Genomic DNA, 27,465 nt, shown 5'->3' on the forward strand with positions numbered 1-27,465 from the left:
GTTATTGGCATTACTGGAGCACTCTACCTTTATCTAGAATGCTATGGACTTGCTCAGGTGTATCCCAGGAGAGTTGGTCACCAGCATCCGGTTTATCAAAGTACTGTTAATTGAGACACTGTTCTCTTTTCTCTGTCTGGTATCTGCATTATCTTGAGTGCTTTGTATTCCTCTGGAATGGCTTTCTCCTGCAGATCACCTTTCTGGAGTCCACACACTTATCTCCCCAGCCTTTCTACAAGAACACTGAGCATTGTTCAGCAGCTGATAGGAGAGTCCTGTGACCTGCAGAACGGCATTTACTGTGCCAAGGAAGTGGTCAAGGCCCTGCCCGGGTCTGAATGTCCCTCATGTCACATCTGTGATCCAAACGGCCACAGTGAAGATCAATCTTAAAAGCAGGAGATGCACAAATGGAATATGAAAAGCTTGTTCTGTCTGCCCTGGTCCCGGCGCTGCGGTCTCTCCACTTTCCAGTAGCTGTGTACAGAATTGCTTCTATTCATAGTGCCTCCAGTCATTCTTGTAGGTGTTTGACCCCCTCTACCCTCTCCCTCTGCAGACCTCACATTGTGTTTCTGTGGAAAGGAGGGTGAAAATAACTTTCATTCCATCCGAGTTTGCTTTCCCATATTTGGGGCTTGGGGTTGAGTATTGTGTGACTAGAGCTGGGAGGGCAGTGCCAATCAGAGGCTGGCGCAGAGGACTCCCAGTCTGCACACTGGAAAGTGATCACTTCCTAACATTGCCTAAGAAATCCAGTCGGTTGGCTTCCTCACCCGCAACTGGGACTCATCTGGGAAGAGTGCTGTAATGTCACTGTATTAGGCCTCTGTCATCACACTTTTAAAGTGACTTTCCTACTAAAATAAGTGATGACCTTTCCTTTAGTTGCCTTTTAGGTTTCTGTGACTACAATAAGTCATGATTGCGACGATTAAAGGGATATTTATATCCAGCTTTCCCAGAGCCTTCAACAGCAAACATAGCTGTAGTTGTACAACGAGCGGCAGAAATAAAATGACATGGAGTTGCCACGTTTCATGCCATCCTCATATTTAAGGGGTGGCTCTGATCCTCAGCATGTAAATGTTCATTTCCCCAAATAACACTGCCCCCATTAAAGAGGACCTGTCAGATTTGTAACATTGACCTTGAAATGACCATTCCAGATAATTCTGTAGAACGGTGTTCATTCCTCTTATTCCTCTTAGAAATGTATGATTATATTGACAAAGTGGTGTTACTATTTCTGCTGCCAGAAGGGTGCCCCCCCCCCCCCCCCCTTATGTATTCTGCCACTGCTGGTACTGATTGGATAATGTTACAGGGTGCAGGGACACACCGCAAACTGGTAACACCCAGTTGTCAATTTATTAATTGTGAGGAATACCAGTGACAATTACATTATGAGGAATACAATCTCTTACTAAGAGGAGGAGATGGGTCCTCTTTAAATCCCATTTGCACATATCGGCTATTGTTGGGAATCGTAGGCTTTTGATAACTACCTGGTATAATACCATAAATAATAAAACCGCACAGTGGCTACAATCAAATAAAAATCTGGTGGTGACTGTAGAAGAATTGTAGTAATTCTTGCTTTTCTGTGGTCTGAGGACTCGTGAGGTGTAAATGCAGCCTGCCATGATGTGTACTGGCCGCACCAAAGGGATGTCTTCCATGTGCAAATAGGAAACATTCCCGTATGTGAGAAGAAAAACAGAAGCCGAGGACATTAGGGCGGTCGGCTGCTTATTCTGCCCCCGCTGCTAATAATCCCCCTTCCATGGGCCTGCTGGTTTTGCCTGGAGCCTTCCGATGCTTTATATTTCTTTTCTTTCTCCAAACCCCATGATCCCGCTTCCCAGACTGGGACAGAGGTTTAATTTCCTGTGCGGGGGAATCCTGCAGAGCTTGGGGGGAGACGCTCCAGTTAACCCTCTGTGTGCCTGGATGCCTGGCCACATTACGATAAGTTGATGCATTGGCCGGGAATCATTTGTAAACTTGCAGCGATCACATGGCTTCACACCTAGGCCTCTAGTAACTCAGGGGAACATAGACCCCCTCATTCAATCGTTAAGGGCTGAAGGTGTTTCTCTCATGGTTTCATCTGGATACACACTGGGCCTCATTATCCTAGTAACCAGTCCTGATCTGCGGGCACCAGGCCAGCTTTTCTGAGACACGCGGGTCACACGGCACTTTTTTTCTTTTCCCATTGATCTGCTTTCTCTGCTCTGCCAGGGTTAAGCTGCTATTGCTATATATTGTGCTAAACAGAAGTTATGTTCAAAAATGAGCGTCCTTCATGGTTTACCTCCTAGTTGCCATGAATAAGGCACACATCTCTTTGAGACTTCACCAGACCCTCACTCAGATCGAGGGAGATAAGTATCAGCCACATTGGATTTTACCATCCCCAATCCTTTTGTTCTCGTACATGAGCTACTGCCTGAGGAGGCTGATGGCAGCCTTCTTCCTATTGCGGACGCCTACGGGAATACCTTTTGTGTTTGGCTCACCCCTTCTCCATTAGCAAGTGCATACTGGTATGAGCCAAGCATGCATGTGCATGGAAGGATTGTGTGAGATGGCGGTCATGGCCTGACAGCTATCCCAATATCTTGTGTACGGCTAGCCTGACCCCTGTGGCATCTTGAGATCTGTCTTCACAGAAGCCATGGCTGATCCATTTTCATTTCTCAATTGGCTTATAATAGGGCAGCCAGGTATCGGGCGTTATTTTTCCTGGATACTGCATCACAATACCAACAAAGATACCCTCATGTCCGGGTGGCATCTCTCACGTGAAGCATGTTGCTATGTGGAGTGTCATTTTGCCCTAGTGATCAGTGGGGGCATATTATTCCTCCTAGCCAAAAAGCGTTGTCTTGTTCACTTCACATTCAATTACCTTTTTTGTATTGAATAAAACATGTATGTTGAGAAACTTCGTCAGGTGTTTGCTACCAGGGGCTGTGAGGAGCCGGCTAGGTTACATCGTTTTCCGATTCACATTTGTATGAACATGACCATTCCTTGCAGGTGTGGCCATATAACCCACTTTTATGGAATGTCTGCTCTTATAAGACGTCTAAAGGGGGGCAACTAGTTAAATATTACAATGTGGTATTTTATCCATAAAATGCTCAAGGAATGAAATCTACTGCCAGGTAAATGCCTGGCTTTATTGTAAAAGCCGTTTAGACGCTTGCGTTAATATCCCTTTTGATGTGAATGAGCAGACTCCTGACAATATTGGATAAGTCTATGCTCTTCCCAGGCCTGCAGGCACTTAGAGGGAGGGTCTCATTCTGCTGAGATGACTTCTTCCTATACTAATCCAATAACAAGCCCTAACACTCAGATATCTCAGTTCATGAGTCTTTGTAATTGTTAATGTGGTAATGAATGCATTTCTCTTTGGCTGTATCTGCGGTCACTGGGGGTGGAAATAGACAATGTTCTTTTTTGTCCTTGGCCAGCAGCAGGCAACATGGCTGTTGTACTGCTGTAAACCCATAAGTCTCAGGTGGCTCCAATGTGTGACAGATAATCCTATACAAAACCTGATGAGACCTCAAGAGTTGTCGGGTCTTCAGTTGTTAGGACTGCTGTGATATTCTGGTTTGATTTCCCCAAGTCATGATGGTCTATATTTTTTTACACTGCAGCTACTTCCAACGGAACGCTACAGGGTCTTGAGAATCGGGAAGGAGGGGTATGCCATTCACGATCCATGAAGATCATCATGAAAGTCGGACAAGGTATAAAACAACTTTTGCCTTCGCTGGGAACTTGAGTTGCGCAAATTTAATGTTAGGAAATTCGTTCACGCTTCGTTTGATGGTAAAAGCAGAATTGCGTTATGGATTCTCTTACCACGGACCATAACTCAATTCTATGACTGCCTTCATAATAGAAGTCTATGGCCTGCATAACGGATCTGTCCTGTTTTCGTTATGCAGGAGAGGACTCCCCTGCATAATGGAAACAGGACAGATCCATTTTGCAGTCCAGATTTCCATTTTAACGGAATGCCTCTAAAGGCATTCCGTTATGCATTCGGTCATAGAATTGCGTTATGGTCCGTGGTAACGGAATCCATAACGCATTTCTGCTTTTACCACCTAATGAGGTGTGAATGAATTTCAAAATATGAAATTCGCTCATCTCTATTGAGTTTAGATAGTTTAAGAAGTAACACACAATGTTGTAATACGAGGTTATCAGATTTGCAACTTTAAATCTTAAAATATGATAAATCCAAATACACCTATTACAGGATGAACCTTTCCTCCTGCTCTTACATTACTTGCAAAAGTCAAGGTGCATTCAGTTGATGATCATGACAAACGTGTTCCACAAATTTGACAACCATGTTGAGCTCACATTATGAACTACAATTTCCTCTTGAATGCTATTGGCACAGGTTTTGATGTTCTAAAAATCTGTTTACAGATCCAAATGCAGTATTACCAGAGCATGTCACCACTAGCCGGCCAGGCAAAGAAGTAGATAATACTGGGAAGATGGCAACACCTGGACCATGGAACAATGGATTTGAGGGAGAAGACCATGGGAAGCCAGGTGAGATACAAATAACTAACTCTGATACGGCATGTACATGGGGAAACTACTGTTCACCAATCCTGTCAGAATTGTAAAGTAGAATTGGCTGAATATTGCTAGAATTTCAGGTTTGACCCAAGCTTCTGAACGTTGCAGTACAGTGTAGGTACTAAGCTTTGGGTGGTCATGGGATGGATCGTTTTACCACATGGTCCTTCTCTATTCCTGGCTGTTCCTGCAGTCAGATAATATTAAAGGGAACCTGTCACCGGGATTTTGTGTATAGAGCCGAGATGGCCGCTAGCACATCCGCAATACCCAGTCCCCATAGCTCTGTGTGCTTTTATTGTGTAAAAAAAATAAAAATAAAAATTGATACATATGCAAATTAACCTGAGATGAGTCCTGTACATGAGATGAGTTTTTTTTTTTTTTTTACACAATAAAAGTACACAGAGCTATGGGGACTGGGTATTGCGGATGTGCTAGCGGCCATCTCTGCTCTATACACAAAATCCCGGTGACAGGTTCCCTTTAAGTTGCTTGTGAAACGTATGAAAGATGTTAACAAATGTGCCTAAAAGTTACTTCTTCCATCTTTGTGTTAGACCTAAATATAATTCTATTGGGTTCTTTAAAGTTACAGGACACAAAAGGATTTTTATGATTATCTCCCTAGTAAACGGTTAATTTTTTGCCTGTTTTTTAGATCGCAATATGTAGTAAGTGTGGAAATTGCTGCACATTTTGCATGAAAAGCTATAATTAACTTAATTGCATCCAAGAACAATATTTTCAGTATTTTATAGATCCGCCATAATAGAAGCTATTCGCCATTTAAAATGCTGTCCTGCCGCTCTTTTAAAGGGGTTTTCCAGGCTTTTAATATTGAGGACCTCTCCTGAGGAGAGGTCTTTAATTTCAGATCTGTGGGGGTCCGACACCCGGCACCCCCTCCGATCAGCTGTATGAGGAGAAGGTATGCATGTGCCATCTGCGGCCTTCTCTTCATACAGCCGATTGGTGGGGAAGCCAGGATTCGGACTCCTGACGATCTGATATTGATGACCTGTCCTGAGGAGAGGTCATCAATATTAAAAGTTCGGAAAACCCCTTTAAATGTCCTCTACATTGGCTGATGGAATTATCCTCATCCCCCCCCCACACTTTTACCTTATGTCAGCAGCATGTCCCCAGTTTACAGGAGATTTGCTGCCGACCCACATAAATTATCCCGTTAGCTGACAAACGAGCGTCTGCCCATTGTTTCCTGACGGCCAGCAGATTTATGCCCACCAGTTGTTGGAAAGAGTGTTCGTCCACAGTCATTGTCGGTAAACCGGCTCAATCATCTGTCCATGTAAAAGGGCCCTTTGTCTGTATTAGTCGTGATGTAAATCTGCTGTTTTTTTTGGTTCCTTTTGCCCTGCTTACCCCAATCTTCATGTACTTCTCTTTCAGATACTGTGAACCAGGCGGATAGACCTTCCTCTGGAGGCGGTGTTGATAGCTTCTTCAGTTCTAAAGTGGCTGTATTTGCCGCCATTGGCGCAGGATGCGTCATTTTTATTCTCATAATAATCTTCCTAGTAGTTTTGCTAATCAAGATCCGAAAACGGCACCGCAAACATACTCAGCAACGGGCAGCTGCCCTATCTCTTAGCACATTGGCTAGTCCTAAATGCAGTGGAAATTCTGGCACTGAGCCAAGTGACATCATCATCCCTCTGCGGACTACAGAGAACAATTACTGCCCACACTATGAGAAGGTTAGCGGGGATTATGGACACCCGGTGTACATTGTACAAGAGATGCCACCTCAAAGCCCCGCAAACATCTATTACAAGGTCTGAGAAGAACTGTGACAACTCATCCTGCGCCCCATCAGTGGGATGGCCAATCCAAGCGCCAGGAGCACAGGCCAAAGGTCACTCTGCATTACAGGACTCTGGGAGACAGAGCAATAAGACTAACTTTCCCTATGTTAGGTATTTTTATATAGTGTGCCCCATTGTTCTGCTCCCTTTCCTGTCCATGGGAGGGTGGTTTGGATATGCTCCTGTCTGCACTTTGCACACCTGCCATGGTTAACCCTTACTTGACAAGCAAGGGCAGTCTGAACTGTCTTCCACAATTCATGTTGTGGAGGCACAATAATGCAGGTAGTATTGATGGCTGTGTCTTCAGTATTCAGCAAAGCAGTGGCCCATGTCATGGTAGCAGAGGGGTTGACATACGCTTAGTAAACTATGTAAAATTCCGCTGGAAGCTCTGATATTACATCTACTGTACCCGGTTATGAATGACAGTCAAGGCATGTATGAGCCGATGGCATAGTGATGGGAAGCCCCACCCCAGGGCCCTGTCTGTGTTCTGTTCCTGAGTGGTATAATTTTGTGTGTCTGACTTTTTTCCAGTTTAAACCCACCCTGGCTTACTCGAGGGGTTGTAACCATTCAGCCACGCATGCGCACACTACCTGCGCACTGGTACACACAAAGCAAGCTACCTGTGAACACATATATGCACTTAATTGCACACTCCTTTCCTTTCAGTAGGTTGAATGACCAATACCGCCCACTGGTCTCATTACAATGAAATTACTGACATCTGTGGGCCTCGCATGGATGCAATGATTACAGCTTGTACGTGCTGGATCCAGTTTTGTGGCAATCACCTGACTCTGCACAAAGAAATATTCAGGATAATGACTGACCTATACGAGTGAACTATGCCCAATGTAAATGAAATCTTATTTTTTTCTAAGGGAACTTGGTCCCATATGTTCTCAGTGGGTAGAAGTAACCTTCATGCCCTACATCAATGTGGCTGTAAGTGACCAGGGAGGGCTCTGTTCTCAGTTGTTACATTGGTACTACTCCCCTGAGTTGGCAATTTGCTACCTGATTACTGGTGACCTATTTGTGGTCATTTAACTGCTGGAGTTAACGCCACCCACCGTGCGGCAGTATTATGTTCACTCAGGAACTTACATGTTGCTGTAGCATCAGTTGAGGGTGTAGATGCTCATACCGTGGTGACCCAGAGTTCTTCCAGTAGGCTCTAATAGATTATATTATATTTTTGCATCTGTCTCGCAGACTCGTATGGTTTTCATCTGAATAGTGCAGTACAAATGACTCGGTCCAATAATATGTCATTCACATTGGTGAACAAGCTGGTGTTCTCCTCGACTCTGGGCCACGTGTGGTAGCTGCAGTCTTGACGACATTTCTGCTTTATGCACCTTGTGTGATGTTTAATTGCAGACTGAGTTCAGCCTTCCTCCAGTGACAGTGACAACCGGCTACATGGCGCTGATGGTGACATTGGGGTTATGGTGTGGGTTAGGACTTGGAAGGGTTCTCCTATTAGGGCAGTTACACTATTTAGGACCACAGTAAGCAGAACATGTGGGGTGCATACTCCTGTTCCTGTGGTCCTGATATTGATATTTATTACAGCCTTGGGAGGGCGCACTCTGGAGCCCAACTATCCGCCTGTATGGAATATACGCCACAAATACAAATCTTTGGGAACCACCACTTACCTAGAAGTATTTATGCAAATACCCAGTCATTCACATAACACACAGGTTTCTCCTGTCCGTGGAGCCCTGCACTTGGCTTACTCTTTCCGGTATCAGCCGTGTAGTTTTGCTAATGGCTGTCCTGCACTTCTTCACCTCTCGTGTCCACCTCTATCTCTGGAGCTAGCATTGTTCTTTCCCACCTCGTATCTCCCCTCCACATCCACCACCTTTCTCACTTTTTTTCCTTCTAGAACTCCCCTCTCTCCATCAGATACTACTCCTCCTTTTTTGCATGTCTAATATTCTTAGCATATTTGACTGACACAAAGAATTCTTGTAACAAGGTGGATACAACTGCCTTTTTCCTTGACATGTCTTGGTGTGTTTTTTTACTATTTGCAGACCTTTTACATACACACTTTTGTATACTGACACTTGCATATACTTGTTCGCTCCTCCGGACTGAACACACCCTGTTGTAAATCCTGGCATGGAAGGGTTTCCTACATGCTTGCCTGCGCAGCAGTCGAGTCAGGACATGTGCTGCATGTCTTGCTTCCCTCTGCTGCTTTCTGGCATGTAGGATCCAACCACATTGGAGGGTGTACATAATTCCATACATGAGTCTCCGTGCCAGATACTTATACCCTCGTTCACTCCAGGGACATATGGACCATCCACCTCAGCCATATGATGGTTGTTTCTTTCCCTTGGTCTTCTGATGTCAGACATTCACCCCCGAGGTCCAGAGTAGGACCTATGAATTGTGAGGCCCTGCATGGAGTGCAGGGTTTGCCGTGTACCTCTTGCCATAACTACCTGCCTTGCTAGTGGTGCCTCCAGCACATTTCCATATACCCCCCGGGGCAGTGCCCTGTTTTACATTCTATGCAGAGTAGGATCTGGTGTCCCTTTTTGTATTGAGGCAGATTAAGGGCTTGTGTGCTGTAAGGCGGCAGCTGTCTGTCTGCTGGAGAGGGGCTCTGAGACACTCGGTCTCTAGGGACAAGGCCTTAAAATAGAATCTCAAAAGCACCACGCGCTCAGCCCTCCCTCATGTTTGCATTTGGCACCGTTCAGTTTCAATGTTAATATTTTCTCTTTTAATTTTTCTTCCGAGTGGGACCTGCTGTTTTGTTTTTCGGAGCAGGCCAAAGGTGCGAATTGCTTTTAAGCACATGACATGAGTACTTCTGTAAAGTTCGGCTCTCTTCCCTGCTTTATTTTATGGTCTCTGTACATACGCAATCCCCTGTCATTATTCCTATTTTATAATGTTTTGCAGATTTTGCTCCTGCACATTCTTAGGTTAGGAGCGGTTCAGATTCTGAATATATTCTGAAATCCTATAGAAAATGTCCTACCGGTCACCCTTTTACAAACCCCTTCATAGTCTGGACTTCTCAGATCTTTTCTTTCATCATACATGAGCCCCGTTCCTTCTCCTCACGCTCTAAACACCATGTACATATGTGAAAAGAAAAGGTGAAATTTAAATTTATTAGCACCTTTTTTTTTTTTTTTTTCAATTTTCCAGATTGATTTTTCTCCTGTACCTTAAGAGATTAACTTTGATATTTTTTGTAAATTAATGTGTTTTTGAGACAAATACTGTAAAGCTGTTTTTGTATAAACTCCAAATTTATTTTCATTTTGTTTTCTTAGTAAGAAAAAATAGTTTTTTGAAACCTAAATCCAATTGCATATCTATTCATATCATGAAAGCATCCACAAGTCACCCCGACAATGTATTCATAGGATAAGAAGCCGCTTTGGTAGTAATTCTTCAGACTGTTCTTAATAGCAGAGGAAATCCACCCAAATGTGGCTGTTAAAGGCTCCAACTGGTCTTGTTAACCCTTACAGCAATAGTAATTCTGGCTGACCACCCACTGAAGACTACAGCTTGGGGCTCCAGTTGTGTGTGGAAAATATGCATTTTACAGTGGCAGCAACGTGGAGGAGATTGTAAGAACACCTCATCCACGTGCTGTGAGATTTCTGCAGCAAAATCCGCACACAACTTCGCCCTGCAGATTTAACCCCCGCAGCATGTGCATTTATGCTGCAGATTTCGCCACTGTGGCAAACACTCAGTGTTTGTGCTATGAATTACCCAACTTAAAGGGGTTATCCTGGAAAAGATAATAAAGACTTATCTTAAAGATGGGTCATCATTATCACATTAGTGGGGGTCCAAGTCCCTGCTGATCAGCTGTTTCAGGGAGTTGCGGCGCTCACTGGAGCTCCGGTGAACAATGCAGGCTCCTGGGAGCTTTCCAAGGACAGCGCTGCACATCCTATAGTGGCAGTGCTTGGTATTGCAGCTCTGCCCCATTGACTAGAATGGGGCTGAGCTGCAACTAGGCCATGTGACCGATGTATGGTGACGTCACATGGCCTAGGAAGAGGCGCCGTCTGGCCTCTTCTAATAGCAGCTGATCAGTGGGGGTCGCACCTCTGCAGATCTAATATTGATGACCTATCCTAATAAGTTATAAATATCTTCTTCTGGATAACCACTTTAATGGCGCAAATTCTGCTGCTTCAGAGAATCCACAGCCGACCCATCAGATGTTGCACGCACCCTAAAGGGTTAACTTTGTTTTCAATAACAATGTACTGAATCCAAAACCTGCAAGACCCTGGGAGTCATTTACAAAGGATCAGTATTGTACAACCTTGGGCTCTTGCACTTTGTTATTTTGAAGGACCTCTACCTCATATGGGGCAGAAAAACGGCCTTTGTTGCCCGTAGCGACCAATCGCAGCACAGCTTTTATTTCTTACAAGTGCTCTTGAAGTATGAAAGTTGGGCTCCGCTTGGTTGCTATGGCCTAACCAAGACCGCTTTTCTTTTAGACAGTTTCTGATCTGCCATATTGTTCGACTAGTGGTTCATCTTCGGCTTCTCCCCAGTTTGGGTATTAATGTATAAATGACTCATCTGTTTGTAAGTGACCCCCGTGGCTCTGTACAGAGACATAGCCTTCGGTGGCTTCACCTGCATGGCACGGCTGGCGCTACCCCGGGACTTCTGCCGAGCAATAGTGCTGCCTCAGATTTATGAATTGGTCTGCAAGGAAAACTGCTGCCCATATCAATCGGTCACAGCACAGCTTTCAGTTTGGATGAAGGCAGCGGTGTGGCTGCTATGGGCAGCAAAGAGGTGTTTCTTTATGACCGTTATCCTAAATCTGCCCAATTGTCATCATTTTTCCCTCACTACTTCTGCGGCATGGGAACTGGCACTGACAGATTCCCTACAATAGTCTTAACTTCACGCCACCTTAATGCGTATTAATGGACTGTAGGATTGCACGCTGAGCAGTCTTTCTGTATTGCTTCTGTCTAATGCAGGACTGTCTTCTAATGGACTGCTGGACAGAAGGAAAAGGAAATCTGACCAATGGGACAAAACAAGTGAGCGGCCTATACTTTCAAGGGGCTGAAAGGGTTAATAGAAAATATCCTGAGCAATAACTCTTTTCAAATATCCAGAATAATCAAAACTTCCAAAGGTTTTAATCGTGTAATACAGTTAAGCCACAACCTCTTCTCTGAAGTCTGCGAGGGATTAATATGTAATCGTATTCCCCCGGAGTGAGGCGGACTGTGCACAATCAGTTCCCTGTTCCCAATTTAGGTCTGTTTAAATGTGTGTATATGTGCGTGTGTTCAGCTAAGGGTTAAGACCAGGGCAGGGCTGTAATATTTGCTGCATCTCTCAGGCAGTGAGGGTGGGCAGCTTCCCAGCATCCTTGTCTCGCCTCTGTAGCCCCTTCTAGCTTTGCAGTCACCAGTACCACAGACTAGGACACAGTTAAGCAATGGTAGGATAAACACTTTTATAAATATATATATTTTATTTTTGGTTTACTTTTTGGACTGTGCCTTGTAAACCCTGGATTCTCGGACGGAGCTCATGGTTCCACCCTGCTATGCACGCCATTTCATGTCCGAGGCCTCTCCACCGGGAATGCTTGACTCATATCGCCTGGTGTGGGAGGCAGGGTTCGACTCCATCACACTTAGAGCTTTCCGTGCACACATTCAGTTTTTACTGTAATCCACGTCCTCAGATAACGCTTCTGTTTGCTTGTCATTCCTCAGGCACTCGATTTTATATTTCCATGCCTCACCTGAGATTATTTTCTTTGTTTCCTGTTGAATACATTTGCCCTGCTGTTTAAACTTCACCCCATGTCCACGTTTAATGCCTGGAACTCCAGATCCCTGGAGCTATGTTGGAATCCTGATATATTGTTAAATAAAGTTTTTTTCCTATGGAAATGATGGTCGGAATGCTTATTTCTCACTGGATTGACATGACCTACGTCTTCATGAAGTACACCACTTGTATGCACTGGCCGGAAGTCACTTCTTGGATTGTATAGGGCGTATCTACAAATGAAACAAATCAGTCCTAATGTGAAGAGTGCACATGCAACATGGAACCTCTGTTCTGCTCATGGAAATGAGACCTCATCTGTTAATAGCACGGGTGCAGGTTTAATCGAGACCGGTTCATGCTGTTGGTAGGTCATATCAGGGGAAGCTATGTCGTCATTAAAGGGGAGGTCTGTTTGTTATCTTCATTTGTAAACTATGCCATGTCCGTAAGTTGTCTAGTATCGAAGATGAGCCTTGTTTTCTTGAATGGGGATGATCTGCATGAAGGACTAACCATAGACCTTACACGGAAAGGTCTTGGGGTCAAGCCCCAGGCCCTCCGTACTGCCACTGGCCAAGTACATAATGACCTGATGCTCTCAGAGGTAATCATGTGTCTGGCTGTCCTCTGGACCATGATACGGTTGAATACTGCAGCGGGATGTGGTTGCTGATGGCTTCATATCTTATTTGGAGACAACCTGGAGGTCAGAACGTGCAGCTATTGATGGCCACCACAGAGGCCCCCCCCCCCCCCCCCCAAAAAAAAAAAAAAAAAAAACACACACATGCGTGTTGGCACTGCCTACTTGTGTTGCCCCACCATCTAGCAATTTGTACCTGCCTACAACATAAGGTTCAGGCTTTTTCCAGGGCCAATTTTTAAACTCTCATTCTGCTCTTGGGCATGGTGCAGTTTACCAGAAAATTATGGAACCTCCCTAAAAAGGGGGCTAACTTGTTACTGGGATATTCCTTTACTATTGATAGCCTGTCCTCAGGATAGATAATCTGTTATCAGCTCCCCTCCCCAATCAACTAGTTGCTCTGCTGTAGCTCCAGCTCTGGAACTGCAGAGCGAAGCTGATTACTGCAGCGCTGCTCCCCAAAATGGCTAATCAGCAGTGGTGCCGGGTGATCACCACTGGGTCCCGCACCTAGAGAACAGCCCCGCAAGTGAAGGAGGGCGCAAGTAGAAAAAAAATGGTTTCGGCACTAAAGTTGTAATCCAATAAAAGATTCTTCTTCTTTATTGATACACATATACAGCAGCAGACTCGACCACAGAGCCTGCAGTAATCGTTGACTCATTTCGGACTGTCCTTAGTAGTAACAATGTTCCATGTTGGTTTGAGATATTTAAGACCAACATCCCCTCCCCCAACACAAAACCAGAGGAAGGAATGTCTCGCTACTATTGGTCATTCCAACATAGAACCACCTCTTGCCCAATGTATCATTAAAATCCACCTGTGCTACATAGTTCCCTGGTGCTTAGATCAAATTAACCCCATGCTCCCCCACCTCAATCACATGAATAAGGCACCTGCCCTTCGGTATGGGGGCCTTGGGAAAAACCTGATGAAAACCACCCAATGTGCACAGTGACAAATGCATAAAAAAAATTAAAACTAAAGGAAGACCACTTCATAAGACATCTAAACCAAGGATTTCACAGATGAACGAATATAATATATTTGCAACAACCTAATCTATACAGGGAGAAAAAAGGATTTATTATGTTTGTATTTCCCTATATTCAACGGTTATTGTTGATAGACCTACATTAATTCCTTTCTCTGGTTCAAACCTGTGGAAACCCTAGTATTGAGCCTGAAGATCCAGACAGCTTCTCTCCAAAATAAGTTTCTTTGATCACCACCCCGTGGTGGCGCCAGTGGCGTAGGGATCGCCATAGCAACCATAGCAGTGGCTATGGGGCCCTACGCCACTGGGGGCCCGTCCGGACCGCATATTTTTTATATATTTTTATTTATTAATACAGGACACACAGGCAGCCAGCCAGGCCCGACCGCCTGCCCAGTGTAGTGGGGGCGGTGATCGGGCGGTCCGCGGCTCGGGCCTGGCTGGGGGGAAGGAAGCCAACAGGAAGGAGGAGCTGTAGTAGGAGCAGGCGGGCCCGGGCCGGGGTGCACTGTCTGCCGCACGCACAAGGAAGGAGGAGATACATGACATGAGGTAGGCGGTGGAGCCGTGAAGGGGGCCGGAACGGGGGCGTAGCCAGGCTGGCAGTGTGTGCAGCCTGCAGGAAAGATTTCCTCCGGCTCTGCCTCCTAAAGTCCTAGTAACTAGAGGGAGGAGGACTCAGGAGGCAGACTCAGGCGGTGGAGGGGGCCGGGCCGGGGGGGGGGGGTTTACCTGTTGTAGAGTGGAGGGACTAGGGAGGGTCCTGCCGGCCGCACTGGCGCCAGTCAGATTCGGCGCTATGCGGTTGATATGCTAATCTGACAGTGACTGACTGGCCAAAACCAGTCTGGACTGTCTGGCTGAGTAGAGCAGGCGGCGGTGCAGCTCTCAGATCAGACTCGGAGAAAGTGAGAGAGGGGAACCCACCTCACAGTCACTCCAGAGTCCAGTCCAGTCCTCAGCTCAGTCTCGGTGGAGTCAGTCAGTGCCTGCCTGGTCTCCAGACAGTCTCCAGTGACAGACTCAGTCCTGCCGTCGGTCGTGCCACTCCAGTCTGTGCCTGGCTGGCACCTGCTGTCTGTGTGACTACAGGGTGACTCTAAAAGTAAGTCATGTGATGTGAATATGTGATTCATTTGATTTGAATTTAAGGAAGTGAGATTATTGAGAATTAATGATTTCTGAGTTAATCTAAATTCTTAAGGGTACTCTCACACTTGCGGCAGGACGGATCCGACAGGCTGTTCACCATGTCGGATCCGTCCTGCGGCTATTTCGCCGTGCCCGCGGACCGCCGCTCCATCCCCATTGACTATAATGGGGACGGGGACTGAGCCCCGGCGCAGCACGGCGGTGCACGGAGAAAGCCGCCGGACTAAAAAGCCTGACATGCAGTAATTTTAGTCCGGCGGCCTTTCTCCGTGCACCGCCGTGCTGCGCCGGAGCTCCGCCCCGTCCCCATTATAGTCAATGGGGACGGAGCGGCGGTCCACGGGCACGGCGAAATAGCCGCAGGACGGATCCGACATGGTGGGAGATCTAGGATATTTGGGGGGGCCCATAATTTTTTTTGCTATGGGGCCCATAATTTTTTTTTGCTATGGGGCCCATGCATTTATAGCTACGCCCCTGGGTGGCGCTGTAACTTTTTCAATTGCAAAAGCACTGAAATTTTGTTTTTCGACTGTGGATGTGAATAAAATGCTTAGCAGCATTTGAAATATTTAAAGCGGTAGGATTTATTCTATAATTTTAGATGTTCTAAAATCCTATTTTTAAACTTGCAAATAGTACTACCTACAGCCATTAGATCACATTCCAAACATCGAATCACATACACCACTCCCGTGCTGTTGCAATTTATATAACTTTTGACAAAGAATGTTGATGAATGATCAGTGTTCTGGAAATTTTTCGTTAGTTACATAATTACACGTCTTGCAGGGGTAGTTGCCCCACTTTGTAAATCCCTTATAGCTCAGCCATGTATTCCCTGGATTTCTCCTTTTTTGTTTAGTGTAAATAATGATGGCGAAAGAGAGCTGGGCAATGTGAGGGCCCTTCTTGGGACTATGCGGCACCCATATTTAAGGGCATCGTACAATATTTCATCAGCATATAAGATTGGTAGGCAACTTCTCACTATATCTCAGAACTTGTTCCATTTTTTTCCGGTGGGGACAGATCACGGACCCCATTCAAGTTGAATAGGTCTCGATCTGTCCCGGCCTCCGCACGGACTTTGCCTGTGCATTGGGGACCTCAAATTGTAATTCGCCCATGCACGGAATGGATGCACAACGTTTGTGTGAAAGAGACCTCATAGTGATAGATTCTCCTTAATGGTACGGCGAGACTGGTCAGACGATCGCGGTCATGGCCAGGATAGCAGAGTAGCAGTGATCCCATTGAAATTAATTTGGATAACCATGCCAGTCGTAAAGAAAATCCAGAAATGTTGAATATTCTTGCCACTCATGCGGCTCGCTCATTCATTTGGTTAGTGATTTTTTTTTTCAAAAGCAACATGATTTGGTTAGGGCATTTTTCTGGTGATTTTCCTATAGACTTTTCTACAGGTCTTGAACACAAAAAGTCAGTATTTTAAACCACCAGAAAAGAACACTTTGTGAAGGAGCTGTTAAGGCCGTGCCAAATAAATGAGAAAACTGTAATGGGTCCAAATAATGAATTTGAGCTTTTTAAATTTTCTCTTTATACACACACTACATACTTGTGAAATAAAATACAACAGTTTTGTCCCCCCAAAAAAAATCCTAACTCCTTTCTAACAGGAAATTTTTTAATGTTCCCAGATGCTGTTATTTTTAATTCTCTAATAAAAAGTCCTCTTCAGTAACTTCCCCCAGCTTCTCAACCACTTGACAGCTTGCCTGGGTGACTACCATTTCAGTGCATGGTTTGGGGAATACAATATGTCCTTATGGAGAGCACCTTAAGAGGTGTGAGGAGTCTTACAGGCCAGACACCGCTCCTGTATAGTGCTACATGTACTGTGTATATCTCTCACTGAGACAACAGGAAACACAGAAATAAACTGTAAGTTAGTGTAGAAATAAGAATTGTGGGTTACACTCTTTATTGAGCGGAGGGACTATGAGGACTTTCTTTAGCAAGTATAGAGACTTTAATTTTCCTAATGTGCAGTGGACAATCTTCCTAGGTAAGTGCCAGGGTTCCTGATCCTCATTTCTGTGTTAATCTGTTCATAAGCATTTAGTGGACATACTTGACGCTGTCTTAATTACTGGGTAATTTCTACAAAAACCTCCCTTTCGCTTGTTTTTTCACCACTTGGACATCATGTGGTTCTCACTTTTTCTCTACACATTGGAACAGCTGGGTAAGTGACTGTTCTCTTAACATAGACATGTTTGTTCCTGATTTAGGAACACTTAGAAAGCTTTTCAGGGCAATAAAATCCCACTTCTAACTGCGCATGCCTGTACCCTGCTTTCATTTCCATATTGAGGCATGAAAAAATGACCATAAAAATTCAGGTTTCTAAGCTTTAGAAGTTTATCAGGGTGACGGAGCTCTAATCTTCATTACCACCGCTATAAAGCCACATTGACTAGAACCGTTGTATGTTTTCAGATTGGGTCCATTTAGCAGGGAAGAGATGAGGCATTGCCTGATTACAGTACAGCCTGAAGCAGGTCAAATCTTTTAAGTACCATGAAAGTGAAAATAAACTGAATATGTCTGTTTAATTTCAGTAAAACATATGGCAGTGCTACACTGCAGGGATCGGAGTGGGAGCTCGAGGGACCATCCTTAGACTCTTTTGGATGTTCTACACCGAAATGATAAAATACCTTTATATCAAAAGCTGCTAAATCACTCTGAAGAAGTATTTTCTCCATTACCATTCTTCTGGTTTTGCAAAGCTTCATTCTGGGTTGGAACAAGTTGTTTTTTTTCAGTTCTTATTTGATAATGCCATTTATTAAAGGGAAGGACTTACCCAGTCCCAACTGACCCTGTGTGCAAAAGTAATTGCCCCAGTTTTCACACGTGCCAATGGCTACTGTTCCCATTTTACTGTGAATTGCCATGATCAAAATAAATTCCTGACATGAGAGAACATTATTGAAATGTATCCGTCTGGAAATGGTTATAAAACCGTTTTAATGCTCGGAGACTCCCAACCACAGAGAGTGCCATTGGGGAGAGGCCTTTTTTTGGCCAACTCTTTTCTATCCTTTACAACACACTAGACACTGGACGGGGCTTAGTGGGGAGGTGTTTGGCCTTCCACATGCAGTCAAATTTGCTATAATTTACACCGTGCAGCTAATGGGTCTAGAGGGCCAAAGATGCCCCTAATTTATTGCGCCTCTTCTTACTCCAGTGCAAAGGAGATTGAGTAGCCTATGAAACTCCAATCTTGAGACATTCCTCCCATTATCTACAAATGGAGATTTGCAACATTGGTGAATCTTTTCAGATCAGCATTTCTCCAAGAATACATACACAACCTCTACTAGGAGGAGACTGGGCAAAGATGGCAGCTATATGAGAAGTGCATGATTAGTGAAACCTCTTTTTTTGAGACATGGGTCATGTGAAGCTAAAATTACAGTATGTAGGGTTTATATAAGCAACAGGAAATAAAGGGGGTGATTATGTTTTCACTTGAATGATAGTCATTGAATAACCTTTTTTCTTTCATTCTGGTCAAGTGTGAAAGAAGCAAGACAAATGCACAAAAATGGAAGAACTTGTGAGGGAAACTAATGGAAATGGTTCTTGAGGGGGCTCAGAACTGTTTATAACCGTCGTACTGCTCCTCTATCATCACTTCTGGAGTTTTATGAGCAAATTGACAGCTGATGTTACCAGTTGGACAGGTGTCCATTCACTGCTGACAATACCAAATTCTGCAGGGATGCAACTTCTAGATAGGGGAAGAGAACACAAAACTAAGGACATATGCTCGAGAATTTGGCAGGAAAAAAATAAGTATTTAAAATCTACAGTAGAGCAGTGACACGTCCTCTTTTAAGGGGTTGTCCAGGATTACAAAGATATGGCTGCTTTCTGCCAGAAACAGTGTCTCACCTGTCCATGGGTTATGTCTGTTATTACTGCTATATTGAGCTGCAGTACCACACAACCTGTGGACAATAGTAATGCTGTTTTCCCATATCATCACCATGACTGCCACAAGGAGATTGACCCATGACCTCTGTGGGGGCAGGAAACAGAGAAGAGGTTAAATTGCCCCCTTCCACCACCGCACCTCAGTGTTCCTGTCCCCACTTAGAGCTGCCCGTAGACTGAGACCCACGCTTAGGTCCCGCAGCCCAACCTGGGACTTAAATTTAGTTCTCAACAATCTTATGTGTTCCCCATTTGAGCCATTGGAGGATTGTTCAATTAAGTTGCTTTCATTCAAAACTGCCTTTCTTATAGCAATTACCTCTGCCAAGAGACTGGGAGAGATTCAGGCTCTCTCCATTAGGGAACCATGCCTTACCATCACTGAGGATAAGATTGTGCTTAAACTAGACCCAGGTTTCCTGCCAAAGGTGGCCTCAGACCGCAACAGAGGCCAGGAGATCCTACTTCCATCCTTCTTCAACAATCCCAAGGATCAGGAGGAAGAGAAATTTATTTTCCTTGACGTTAGGTGTACAGTCATTAGATACTTGGAAGCCACTAGGGACTTCAGGAAGTCTAACAGTCTGCTTGTCCAATTTGCTGGAAGGAATAAGGGATCTAGGGCCTCAAAATCCTCCATTGCAAGATGGATTAAGGACACTATTACCTTATGTTATAAGAATCAGAATCTGGATCCTCCTTCCAATATTAGAGCTCACTCTACCAGAGCTGTATCCACTACCTTTGCTGAAAGAGCAGGGGCCTCCCTGGATGATATATGCAGGGCCGCCTCCTGGTCTAGTATTCACACATTTGTGAAACATTACCGTTTGGACTTGTCTGGAACCTCTGGCCTCTCCTTTGGTCAGAAGGTTCTCCAAGCGGTTGCCCCCACCCATAAAAAATAATTTTATAACTTTCCTTGTGGCCGTCATGGTGATGATATGGGAAAACCGGAATTAGACTTACCGGTAATTCAGTTTCCATGAAATCACCATGACGGCCCATACATTCCCTCCCCTTCTTTTGTTGAAATTTTTTCACCGGTATTTTTCTGGTATGGTGTAATACTGGGAAATACTAGGACACTTCTGGCACTTGATATCTTTGGAACACTGAGGTGCGGTGGTGGGAGGGGGCAATTTAACCTCTTCTGTTTCCTGCCCCCACAGAGGTCATGGGTCAATCTCCTTGTGGCCGTCATGGTGATTTCATGGAAACTGAATTACCGGTAAGTCTAATTCCGGTTTTTGGCAGAAAACATCTACAGTATATTGGTTCTAATCCTGTAAACCCATGTAAGGTGAATTTAAGAAGAAAAAAAAAAATCACATAATGTCATCAGTACAATTCATTACAATTCCTAGGGCCTCACCCGTATGTCTCAGGCTGGAGCATATGGTTCCAATCCAGAACAGTGTCTGCCCCAAAGTGATGCTCAGCTAGGGGCAGATTTATGCTCCACTCTGTTAGCAAATATTGCCTAATGTTACTTGCCAGCCAACATGTAACAGGCTATGTGGTTGTGATTATAAAAAGAAAAACTAAGTGTAAATGATTTCACCTCTGCTTTGTGTAATCCACATATGCTAAATTCGTCCATATTTACGCAGGCAGGAGCGCTCTTCCTTTCTATCAATGTGAAAGTAGTTCTCTCTCCCACTACAGGCAAGCCGCCTCTGATTTACACTTTTTGGATCATCCACATGACATGGGGTTTGTGAATTTATTATTGTCATTTTTATGACCTTTAGCTGTGAAGTGCTATAAAAGGTGTCTATTACCACTAATCCTGTTAATCTGTACGAGCATGGGCTCTTGGAAATGATACCTCCACAATGAAACATTTCCATTTGGGAAAACCTGGACGAGCTATTTAATGCTCACGAACACAAAATGTTATGCAAGTAATCCCATTCGAGCTGTAGATCACCTCCCAGCGCATTGTGTTCATTACAGAGCTCAGCTGCTTCTGGACCGGAGTCTTTAAATAACCCGTTTAGAACAGATGAAACTGTATAAAGATAGGAATTTGCTCAGAATATAAATTAAGACTAATTAAGCTTAAACTGAAGCTCTCTCCAGAACGTATGCAGCCGAAATCAATTAACAGCAAGGACTCTGGCTTAATTGAATTAATCAGCAGTAGTAGAGATCGATGGGGGGATCGAAGTGTGTGTATGGCAGCAGTGTCTGGCTCATGATTCCCATCCAGTTTTATCTGTGCTCCCCAGTGTCATGGCTATGCATGCATTGACTCAGAAAATCACTAGTGATCACTTATCTATGCATCCGCTTGGCTGCCGGATCGTGGGATTGCCAATTGGAAGCTTTCAGACTGGTCTTATTTCAAACCCATCAGGCCAATGTCAATATCTGAAGGGTAGGCCTCAGCTGCCAGATGATATGTTTGGATTGAATTGATTTGGAACCCCTTAAAGGGGTTTGGATGGAACAAAGCTGCTATAACCAGGACGGCCACTAGATGAGTAGCCAGCGAGCAGTGTGACCAATGGAGAGCCCCTACAAGCAGGTAGTCCAACCCTTACCAGTCTGATTTTGATGGCCTATCCTAAGGAACAAATAAGACTATTTTTACCCAATTTTTGGCCAAAGGACTTTCTTCTTTTTTGGTTATAAAAATAGCAAATATTTATTTACCGTTATATGACATTCATTCAATTACAGTTTTACACATTTTATTGTTTTTTTTTTAAGGGAATCTCTCACCAGTTTTACGATGTCCTAAGAGCAACATAAACTGGTGACAGATAGCTTAGCAAAACACCAGGTCACTATAGCAATTATTCCTCCCCTATTCAGCTCGTATTGATCATTGGCAGCATATCCCTGAATACACAAGGAGATGTGCGGCTCATAACCAAACCTCTTCCATTCTGAAGGAAAGATGAGATCGGTGGCATGATTCCACAGGCCAGTTATCGAGACTCAGCGTTCCTTTCAGTGCTTGTTCCCAATAGTTGGCCTGAGAATCGGTGGTGTAACAAGGGCTCTGCGCATATTGACCCAGCCGTTTTGCTGAAATCTGTATTGAACAGTTATGCCGCCAGAGCTGTTCAGTACACACAGTGCTTCAGCGAGTGCTCATAGACCTGAGCTCCCATCTCTTTGCTGCTGATTGTCATCTTTATTCCTATTGCAATTAGTGGAGGGAGGTGCTCTGTGACCCAGCATTTTACTAAGGGTATTACCAGGTTAACCTTTCTTTAGGACACCGTAAAACTGGTGAGACTCCCTTAGACTTTTTCCCCCCTATTTTCTTTACATTTTTATAGCCCATTATTTAGGAATGTCATGTTTTGTATTCCCATCTCATTGACTCGGTCCCATCCTGAAGCTCAGTTCAATATAAGCTACTTATAGATTCCATTCTATTAGTTGAGGTGCCCCCTTTCAGATAATGCCTCTGCCTTGTACTAAAATGTTGTTAAGGGGTACAGCCACTACTGTAATCAGTGGTGGCTGAACATGCACAGTGTTGGCAGGATCACGCATGCGCGCCAGCTATTGTCCACCTTGCTCCAGCATCTCAAGTTTCTGGAGACTGGGGGATCATGGAAAGCAGGCTTACCATAGCTGGTTAATACAAGTCAGTAAAAAAAAAAGTCAGTCCGTGCCAAAAATACTTTATTGGCAGCGCTGGGAATGCGCACAGGCAAGTGTCAGAACGTCATTAAAGCACCGCTTGCCTGTGCTGTTAATCAAAGCAAAGCTACCCACCCCCAGAAGAAGCAGAAAGCTGCAGACCAGCAGATATGGGACATCCCCTTTAAGTATTATATATGGCATTTATTTGTATTGGGTAAATGCATAGGCTTCCAGCACCTAAACTATGCCCTAAAGAACCAGGGCAGAAAAATCAATAGAATTTATCATCCACATAGATGACCAAATGAATCACCTATGCTCAATCAACTGTATCTTGAAGGTTATATCACGGCTGTAAATATGTCCAAAGAGCAAGCCGCCCTTAAGTACTCTAGAAGGATAGTCAACCAAGTCACCTGGAAGAAGTACAAGCTTCCACGCCCTTTGAGTGCTGTTACCATTTCTGACAGTAAGGCCCCTTGCAGAATAACAGCACAGCTCCCAGCCTGACCTCCCAGCACTGACCGGGTCACATTATATTGATTTATGATGCTATGTAACCCTTAGGCCCCTTTCACACGGGCGAGTATTCCGCGCGGATGCGATGCGTGAGTTGAACGCATTGCACCCACACTGAATACCGACCCATTCATTTCTATGGGGCTGTTCACATGAGCGGTGATTTTCACGCATCACTTGTGCTTTGCGTGAAAATCGCAGCATGCTATATATTCTGGGGGGTTGCGTGAAAATCGCAAGCATCCGCAAGCAAGTGCAGATGCGGTGCGATTTTCACGCACGGTTGCTAGGAGACAATCGGGATGGAGACCCGATCATCATTATTTTCCCTTATAACATGGTTATAAGGGAAAATAATAGCATTCTGAATACAGAATGCATAGTAAAATAGCGCTGGAGGGGTTAAAAATAAAAAATAAAAATTTAACTCACCTTAGTCCACTTGTTCGCGTAGCCGGCATCTCCTTCTGTCTTCATCTTCGCTTTGTGTCAACAAGGACCTTTGGTGACGTCACAGTCATCACATGATCCATCACATAATCTTTTACCATGGTGATGGATCATGGGATGACCAGAGTGACGTCAACACAGGTCCTTGTTGCTACACAAAGCTAAGATGAAGACAGAAGGAGATGCCGGCTACGCGAACAAGTGGACTAAGGTGAGTTAAATTATTTTGTATCCGCTCCAGCGCTTTACTATGCATTCTGTATTCAGAATGCTATTATATTCCCTTATAACCACGTTATAAGGGAAAATAATACAATCTACAGAACACCGATCCGAGACCTGAACTTCTGTGAAGAAGGTCGGGTTTAGGTACCAAACACGCACGATTTTTCTCACGCGAGTGCAAAACGCATGACAATGTTTTGCACTCGCGCGGAAAAATCGCGGGTGTTCCCGCAACGCACCCACACATGTTTCCGCAACGGCCGTGTGAAAGAGGCCTTACAGTTCTGGAATGTATTGGATAACACTGGCAGCATTATGTCAGTGTTATCCAATACATTCCAGATCTGTAAGGGTTACATATCAATATAATGCTATATGACCCCGTCAGTGCTGGGAGGTCAGGCCGGGTGCTGCGCTGCGGACTCGCAGCATGACAAACGCTCGTCTGCAAAGAGCCTAAAGCCTCATTCACACGTAAGTGTTTCGGTCAGTGATTTCCATCAGTGAATGTGAGCCAAAACCAGAATTGGAGCCTCCACAGACATAGGGTATAAGGGAAGGATCTGCTCCTGTTCTGTGTTTAGAGCCGCACCTGGTTTTGGCTCAGAATCACTGATGTGTGAATGCTCCAGGAGATAACAGCAGATGAAGCCAGGGGAAGACTGGGAACGTAAAGTGGCCTCATGTTATAGGTGGGTCCAAATTGGCAGAACGGGGGACCAGCAATACTGTAGTGCAGACCAAACTATTCACAATGTATAGATGACATTTTTTAAATCGATTCTTCTTGGCTGGTGCTATCTCACACCACAGGTAAAATTTGCATGAAATATGCAACGTGTGCATGAGGCCTAAAGGGCAGCACTTGAGCCAACTTTGCAGACGTGGTCCACAATACTATAAATGTGACACTTATAGATGTGTCCCAGTGAGCCGTGTCCTCTTCTGAAACCTCCACACAATTCTACCTGTAGCACAAGGGAAATGAGATAAAAGAATCACAAGAATCTAATGTGTTAGGGAAAGGTAAGCCAGACTGGATTCTGACATTCGGCTGTCCAGGGGCTGGAGTTCCGTGAAGCACCTGAGCCTTTCACGTGCTCCGATCGGGCACCTGCAGACAAAGCCCAGGCCTTATATCCTCATCTGGAATTAACATTTCTGGGCCTGAAAATATTTCATTCTCAACCTCAGGAAATTGGGCTGAATGTGTGTTTAGAAATGGGTTTGCAGGCCACTATTCCTGCATGTAGTAGTGAAGGTGCTCACTCATGGAAGCTGATAGCATGAAATGTGCAGCTTTGCAACACATACCTTATGACATTGGTCGAGGGAGGTCATGTGATCGGGATCACCGGGCACCCATAGTTTATATGCCGTTTTGGACACTTTTGTTTATTGGAACATATTTGGCTATTCATTATAATGATTATATTTATTATATAGGAGGATAGGTCATCAATGTAGGATAAGCGGAGAACCCTTTTAAGGGTATTCACACGACTGTAAGTGTTTTGTAATCTACAACGCATGGACACTGGGACTTCAATGGGTCTTTGGTCTGCATATTGAAGCAATGTATAGGACATGGGCTATGTTCTGATTGCGGAAGCACACAGTATCACTAATTATAATAATTATGCTATAATTTATAATGGTTATTATTAGTAATTACTAGTAGTAGTAATAGCGGGGGCATAAGTATTATTGTAATAATTATGCTATAATTTATAATGGTTATTATTAGTAATTACTAGTAGTAGTAATAGTGAGGGCATAAGTATTATTGTAATAATTATGCTATAATTTAATATTAAACACATATTTAAAATGATGACTTTTACATGCACTGGATAAAAATAATTGTGCACAAGAAGATGCCAAATGAATATTGCTGTGATTTCTATTTTCTCACATTGTCCTTTAACCCCTATTACTTAGTAACACCTTCTGTTCCTTCTCCCCCGGCGGACGATGTTAAGTGGTCTAGTCTTCCATGTGCAGCACAAAGCTGTGTGTGTATTGTCGGAGCGGGGCGCTGATGGAACGGGTCATGTGATCCTTTGTGTGATAAGCCAGTGCTGGGTGGCATGCTTCCCTAACATAGCATCTGATCATTTGCCAGAGAGGCATGCTGAGGTGTAATGTGCCACCCACATGGTCAAATAATACTAGTCCAGGAAAGCCACTCTTTTCCCTTGTCTTCTGCTTTCACACTTTGCATCTATCCTCTCCCCCATAACTCCGGTGTTACCCTCTGCTGCGCTGCCTCACACTTCATTTGTATTCGCTCACACATTTTAGTTCCCCTCATGTTCACAGCTACACTATGTCTCCCATCGCACACAGGCATCTCACACCACACTCATTTACTCAATTGCCATGCAGTCAAGTTCCTGGAATCTCGACCATAGACCATACAGTCTGGAAACAAATGCATCATGTGTGGTTTTGCTGAAAACTATTTACAGTGCGGTTCTGCAGTATGGATTTATAATGGGAGTTTGCTTTTAACTCAGCAATTTCCAAAGCCTAGCGTAAGCAATGATCACATGGAGGTGCACTTTTATAGACGCCGTTCTCCAAAAAGACTAAGTAAAATTGTTAATTATGAGACAAGCTGCTCATATCATTCCCATGTATGTATAGAAAAGTATCAGATCATAAAATAAAGTACTAATCATGGGGGATGGGATTTTTGGGATTGTGGGGTAATCCCACTGACTGATGGCAGCTAACAATAGATTGTATTCTAATCTGTAGAAAATGCATTGTGGGGGTTTAGTATCTCTTCAGCCCAAAACAAAAGTAAAAACTGGGCCCCACAATTATATTATGGTTTTCTGCAGTAAGATATGCTTCACATCCCCAAACGACAGCATTATCGTGAGTGCAGTAACGTTATGGTATGGTTTCCAATCAGCCATGCTTCCAGGATTAGATTATACATTCCTTCTGAGCTCAGCAGCTTCTTGGAAAAATATCGAACTGACGAAAGCTCTCCTGTACTTCTGGGCCCGAATGAATGTGTGCACTCTATGTTTAGTCAAAGGGACTCATTTATTAAAAGCGCCAATTTATATGCCAGTCTTAATAAGAAGTGCACTGGAGTGAGATACGCCAGTTGCAGATGCATCTTCTCAAGGTTCGTGCGCCAGAAACGGAAATCTACATCATCCATGAGCCAGTTTCTGTCTTTGAGTGGCACCTCTAAGCCACACCCATTTTTCAAAATTGGAGGAGGGTCCTAAAATGTAAGTAAGTTGCAAATTTTGTGCAAAAATTTGCGCCCTTGATAAATTCCACCCTAGTTGTCAAGAGGACAACCAAGTATAAATTGTTCAGTGTGGTTACAAGAGGAATACTACATGGGTCTGACCAGTACTGCAGCTAATAACATGCCGTATGATTTCATTATTTTCATGAAAGAAGGAATGAACGGCTACTGTACACCTTCAGTTCCATTCATTTGGGGGAATTAAAAACATATCCAACATGGCTGATTCAGTTTTTCACCAAGAAAAAATGCATATTGCCAGATTAAGGGTCCATTCACATGTCTGCAAAATGGATCTGTTCCACAATTTTGTGGAACGGGTGCAGAC

The 27,465-nt window shown here is 44.2% G+C and overlaps 1 protein-coding gene across 1 annotated transcript in view; it reads left to right on the forward strand.

Moving 5' to 3' along the window:
- The window catches only part of EFNB1 (ephrin B1), a 52,669-nt gene extending 40,266 nt beyond the window's left edge, over positions 1-12,403 (forward strand). Inside the window, exons 3-5 of the mRNA XM_044305330.1 lie at positions 3,681-3,773; positions 4,468-4,596; positions 6,040-12,403. Of these exons, the coding sequence (XP_044161265.1) occupies positions 3,681-3,773; positions 4,468-4,596; positions 6,040-6,431 (614 nt within the window). The 3' untranslated portion in view covers positions 6,432-12,403. The remainder of the gene's footprint in view (positions 1-3,680; positions 3,774-4,467; positions 4,597-6,039) is intronic.
- Positions 12,404-27,465: the final 15,062 nt, after the last annotated feature.

The sequence above is a fragment of the Bufo gargarizans genome, chromosome 9 (genome assembly GCF_014858855.1).
Source record: "Bufo gargarizans isolate SCDJY-AF-19 chromosome 9, ASM1485885v1, whole genome shotgun sequence".
In the NCBI taxonomy this organism is placed as follows: Eukaryota; Metazoa; Chordata; class Amphibia; order Anura; family Bufonidae; genus Bufo; species Bufo gargarizans.